At 41.9% G+C, this 6,000-nt stretch overlaps 1 protein-coding gene across 4 annotated transcripts in view; it reads left to right on the top strand.

Annotated features, from left to right (window-relative positions):
- The window catches only part of AHCYL2 (adenosylhomocysteinase like 2), a 173,039-nt gene extending 167,039 nt beyond the window's left edge, over window positions 1–6,000 (top strand). For all 4 annotated transcript variants that reach the window (XM_079931257.1, XM_079931260.1, XM_079931258.1 and 1 more), the window contains 4 exons: window positions 1,013–1,081; window positions 1,204–1,282; window positions 2,546–2,666; window positions 3,002–6,000. In XM_079931257.1, the coding sequence (XP_079787383.1) occupies window positions 1,013–1,081; window positions 1,204–1,282; window positions 2,546–2,666; window positions 3,002–3,008 (276 nt within the window). In that variant the 3' untranslated portion in view covers window positions 3,009–6,000. The remainder of the gene's footprint in view (window positions 1–1,012; window positions 1,082–1,203; window positions 1,283–2,545; window positions 2,667–3,001) is intronic.

The raw sequence follows: 6,000 nt of genomic DNA on the forward strand, positions 1-6,000 counted from the left end.
GATTTCTGACAGCTGTAACAATGCCCCCTGTTTTTACCTTAACACTTTCTCTTCTTCAGGGAAAGATACCAAGATTACAAGGGGGACAATAATACTTCCCTTGAGTTTTGATTTTCAGTCTTTTTGTTTAATTAAAGAAACTGAAAATGAAAACATATACTGTCTTCATCTAGAGGCCTTTAAATTTATTTTTGAGTCTTCTTCCTATTCTCTTCACTTTTTCTCACCTTATCTCACCTTCTCAAATACTTTAGGGCATCTATAAAGTATGTACAGGAGTGTGTACAGAGAGGGGATCGGCAGGTTGTTAAATATTCACTAATTGCTTTAAAGTCAGCCCACTGTCTGGTGACTTATTTCTAGGTCCCATCTAGTAATTTGGTGACAAAAGCTAGCACCATAGTTGTTTTTGGCTACAACGGTTGAGCAGAAAACGTGGTCAAGCTTCCTAGGAAATAAAGTAGGAAAGAATGGCATTGGGGGGAAGGTTCTAGTCATTCTAACTCTCTGAATAACCCACTGGAAATACATGACTGCCCTTGAATTCAGGAGAACCAGGTTGAGGAAAAAGCACAGAAACCATCACAGCTTCCTAAGTCAAAAAATATCTCCCATCACGACCTGGAGAGGTTGCCCTTGGATTTGACCAGATCATTGTTTAGGACAGTTTTTCGAAGGAATATCGATGCCTCAGAAGGAAGATATTCTGTTGTAGAAAGCAGAAAATTCAAGGGAAATATACCCTCCTTTGGCATAAGCCTCAGTATCATGTGACTATCTCTATTCCTTTTTACATAAACGCAGAGATCTTTTATCTTATTATCTTCATCAGAATTTCTTAACATTTCACTCAGATGTCAATCAGTTCATTTCCACTGACTGAACACCTGCCTTTTGTCCAGCATGTTAGTTGGGAAGTGTTTGGAAAATGGCTGTCGTGTTCTTCCCTCACTCCTCAAAGCCAGAGACTTCATCTAACCAACCCATTTGTGTGTTAACCTTTGCTTTCTAGGGCCGTCTGCTAAACCTAAGCTGCTCCACAGTGCCTACATTTGTGCTCTCGATCACCGCAACTACTCAGGTAAGGCCTCCAGAGTGGGGAAGCAGTGGGCTGGAAAGAGTCATTAGCCCATCAGGGTTTCACTTGATATGGGGTAGATTGCTGTGAATGGCATGTCAGCATCCATTTCTCTGCTTTTCTAGGCTCTTGCCTTGATAGAACTCTACAATGCTCCTGAGGGTCGCTATAAGCAGGATGTCTACCTGTTGCCCAAGAAAATGGGTAAGCAAGAGTTCTTCTATCCCAGTCCTTACCAAGTAGTTCAGAGTCAGAGGCTAAGGGAAGTTTGGGGGCATTATATTTCTTAGGGATAGAAAAAAGATATCTTCATCTTGTAAAGTAGGAGCTAGGATTCTTAGATTTCATCCACAGTTGATTTATCACGTTTTCCAAATAGGTTGTCCTAATGAAGTAAGGACATTTTGCTGTGATTTAGTTTACCTGCCTGTGAATTTTAAGGATTTTCCCAAAGTATCTATTACACAAGAAAAAAATCTCAAAGGAAAAAAAGAACTCTTCCCCCCACAAGAAAGAGGAATCATCTCCTACCTTGTGCCATCTGACTTACTCCAGTTCTAGGCTGCTAAGTAGCTCCTACCAAACTTTTCTCAGACCAAGAAGACTTTCATACTACACCTTCTAACTCTGACCCTGTTGCTTCAGGCCAAAGGAAAGACTCTTAATAGCTTCTGTTAAGAGTTTAGTTATGTGGCCGTTTCGTATAGGAGAAACATTAAACTGTCTTAAATTTTTAACGAACCTGCTTCAGACACCTGAACTGATACTGTATGTTTATAAACTCCCAAGCCAAAGATCAGGGAATAAATCAGCTTCTGGTTTTGTTTTGCTTCAGCATTAGATGCACAGCAACTGTGAGAAGTTGACATATTATCCCTTTAATAGACACCTTGGAAGAATATAAAAAAGTAGAACAGTCCATAACTGAATGTATAATGAAGTTAGGGAGACCAAACAAATACATAGGAAATGACTCAAAATTCTGAATAAGCAATATGTATTCAGGTAAGAGAATGTACATAGAAACCCATAAGAACTAAGGGTGTAGTGTCCTTCTCAGTCACTCCTTTCGGAGCTCCCCAAGTGTTAGTTTTTCTGAGTGACCTAAAGTATAAAGTACAAGGCAGAACTAAAGTTGGAGCTTCCTGTTTTTGAGTCCACCCACTGTCCCATCCTTTCTTTTAGACTCTAAGGCCTATTGCTTCTTTCATTTCTCACTTTTCTGGGGAGAAGGAAAGGTTCAAGGCTGAAACAGCTTGTAAGGAAGAAATGTTATGACTTTGGAAAGCACTGGGCTTAAGCTCAAGCAACCATTCCTTAGAATTGAGGTCCAGTGAGCAAAAGTTAAGCATTTTTCATTCACCTCCGAGAATTAGAAGGTGTCTTCCAACTTTTTAAGGCTGGAGAGAACAGCCAGACAAGAGGCAAGAATGCTTATACCAGGTCTTTTGTGATCTTTTGTTCCAGATGAGTATGTGGCCAGCCTACACCTGCCCACCTTTGATGCCCACCTGACCGAGCTGACAGATGAACAGGCCAAGTATCTGGGGCTCAACAAGAATGGGCCCTTCAAGCCCAATTACTACAGGTGCCTTGAACTCCCCATAAAATAGGGAAGCCTGAGTAGTGATGAGCTTCCTGCACTGGAATTGGTCTTTTCATCCATCACCATATTTACATGAACTCAAGAAAATAAACCCACTCCCCTGAATTTGCCACTTCATCTTCTTGATATGATGTTTACCCCTGTATGGAGAAAAACTGGCCTTCTTCATGATGTGAAAAAGCACCACATTTATCTACCCTCACCATACACTGCAGAAAAGTCCCTGCCTCCCCGTTATACCTTTAGGCCGGCTCTTCATGTCCCAGCATCCCCACAAGCTGATAACATCACAGTCTCATCTTTCTTTTTTCCTGCAGGTATTAAGTTCCTGTAACTCAAGCCAGAAGAAGTTTTAAGGAATAGAACTCCAAGTCTTTTCTCCACTCCTATACAGGAAAGAACCCAGCAAGCTGCTTCTCCAATCAGCTGCCTGCCGTGCTCACCCTATATGTTAGGTTATTTATTTATTAACCTAAATAATAAATGTCGCCTTGGCCCAGAGTGTGGTTGCTGTCCTGAGGGCTGCGAGAGCCGCAGAGGACAGGCTGAGGAAGGAAAGAAATGGGGTTCCCAGTGGATCTTTTGAGTCATTCCCCACTGACTCGGAATCCTCAGCGCTGGGCATTGTTCTCTTGTCCAGGCTCAGGAGTTAGTCCATGGATTCCAGACTCCTCCTTCTCTGAGGTTTTCTGGAATAAATTTTTAGCAGCTGCCTTTCTCAGCTTTGGCCCTTCCCCAGGTGAGGCCTTTTGGAAGCCACTGAATTAACATGGCCTGGGTTCCCATCCTTGACCATCACTATCACTGCCTTCTTTATAAAATGGAAGGAAGGAAGGAGTGTTGTGGCTTTGGCAAGCTACACAAAGAACTCAGCTGTGCCTCTGTTTCCTGGGAGTCTCCTTCCTTACCCAGGACTCCTTTCTTCTCCTTGAATATTTATGTCCATTTTAACAATTTCAGGTTCCAAGAGGAATGTGCCTCTATTATTTCCTCAACAGCTCTGATGTTTATCAGACATTTGTTTTGCCCTCTTTCTAACCCAACTAACCTCTGCTCAGGAAGTGAGGGCCAGCCCCACTGGGGCCCATAATTTTACTTCCTTGTCATTTAACTGGATAATTTCCCAGGAAGCTCCCTACAGATTGGCACTGTCTCAGAAAAGGAGGCTTGTTGTGAAACACTGCTTCCTGAAACTTCCTCCTATTGCCTAAAACTCCTTCTGAAACTGAGCAGGAAAAGGCTTACTTTCCAAGGGATTTGGGAGAGCAGGGCTTCAGAAATGCGACAGATCTTTCAGACCCACAGCTCAACACCCTAAAGAAGCAGAATATATTTATTTGTCTCCTGGGAAGGGCTTTGCAGCTTAACTGGCTAAGCTATACAGAGATGACACCGTAAACTGAATCCAGATGATCAAAGCTAGTTTGAACGTCGTCAGACATTCATCCCTTTGGCCATTGCCATTGAATATGAAACTGAGATCTAACGTCTCTGCAATTTGGTCTGTGGTCTTTCTTCTCTGCTGGGATATCTTTTTATGTTCTGGCCATCTTGGGATTCTGTATTCCAGAGGTAGTTTCTTGAGTAACTCCAACATTACAAAAAATTTGTAATGTGAGCAGCCTGAAATTTTGTGTCCCACCTAAGAGTTGGATTCCTTTTAGAGACTGGCCTGTTGGTCTTAAGGGTTCCATTGGGACCAGATTGGTTCTAAGAGTTAAAGTCTGGAGTGGTCCTAGGAATCTTGAATGAAATGAGTCCTTTTTCCCCCTGCGAACCCTGTTTAACACTCTCAGTTTTGTTTTTCCATTTTTCCCCTATCCTGGTCTGCCTCAAAGTCTCAAGACCAAGGTGACCCAAGGAAACACCAGATCACCCACGATCACCATAACCTTCCCACCCTAATTCTGCTCTCCGATTTCTACCTTCTCCAACTTCTCCTGGTCTTCACATATACCCACAGAGCTAGTCTGGAAGTGACCTTCCCTTTGGAGGTAGGGAGGTGGATCTTAGGTAAATGGTTGTTTGCCTCACTAAATAGTACACAGTCTCAGCCCATAGAATCTAGTTCCTCAGAGGCCGTATGTCTTAGCAAGTACTGGAAAAATGCCACATGCGTGGCTATATTCTTTCATGGAGAAGATCATAAATGCTGAAAATCCCACTAGGCCATTCAATTCTTCCTTTTGCCCACCCTATTCTGGCTTTTGTTTTAATTAATTGGATCCCTTTAACAGAAGATTCAGAAGATGAAATTTGTGTCTCATCTTATATCCAGAGAAGATTCCATTAGGCAGATATCTGGACTCTAGCTCATTATGTTCTTAAGCCAAAGTCATAACCTGCTGTTTCTCAGCAAAGCCTGGCTGCCTGTGGAGATTACTATGTGCTGATCCTGACAGGACATACTCTGCCTTGAAAATGTGAAGAGACCCATTCCAAATGAAAAAGAGCCACACTGGGCTGCTAGGTTAGGTTGCCCATGTTGCTACCCATGGTGAGGTATTTGCCTCTGAGTTTCAGGTGACCACTCTTCATCTCTTTCTGGGGACTCTGTGTCATAACCATTAAGGAAAAGGAGGTCCAGGCCTCCTGAGTATTTGGGTTCTACCTTGGTGTTGGAATTTGGCCGTTATTTTTCTGCCCGTGTAATCAGAACAAATGCATCTTCTTCCCTCGAGCTCTCACCTCAGATGCATCCTAGGTATCTGGAAGCATGGGAAAGAAGACTAATTAGCTCTTTATATGTGACCCTGGCCTGTGGGGAATCTTACCATTTTCTCTGCAGTGAATTTGTGCTAGTTTTCAAGGTTTTTTGCCTTCTTAATGGAAATACTGTTTTCTTTTCCTCATTAAAAAAAAAAGTATCTGGTCTACCTTTCCTCTGCCCTCCTACCTCCTCATCCTCCCCTCCCATATGAGCACGGCTCCCCATGGCCACATACTCCTGCAAAGCTTTTTTGCTGCTTGGCTTTTCTCTGAACAGATCTGAAATTGCTGCTCCTGTGGTTTTCTCAAAATTAACTTTGTCATGGTTTTAAAAAAGAAATCAAAATGCATTGTTGCATTAAGCTTTTTTAATAAAGGAAAATTACAGGAAAAAATAGGCAACACCAGCAAATTATATGTGGACAAGTTCTAAACTATATATACATACATATATATGTAAAATTATCTAGTTCTCATTGTCATCTTACTGAAAGGAAATAAAACCTCTAAAGATTGCCATATCTGAGAGGCTCTTGGAAATCTTTATGTCTAAGTGATTGTATTAGATCAGCAATAATGAATATGTAATCTCAAAAGATAAATAAAA

Source organism: Stenella coeruleoalba (assembly GCF_951394435.1).
Source record: "Stenella coeruleoalba genome assembly, chromosome: 9".
In the NCBI taxonomy this organism is placed as follows: Eukaryota; Metazoa; Chordata; class Mammalia; order Artiodactyla; family Delphinidae; genus Stenella; species Stenella coeruleoalba.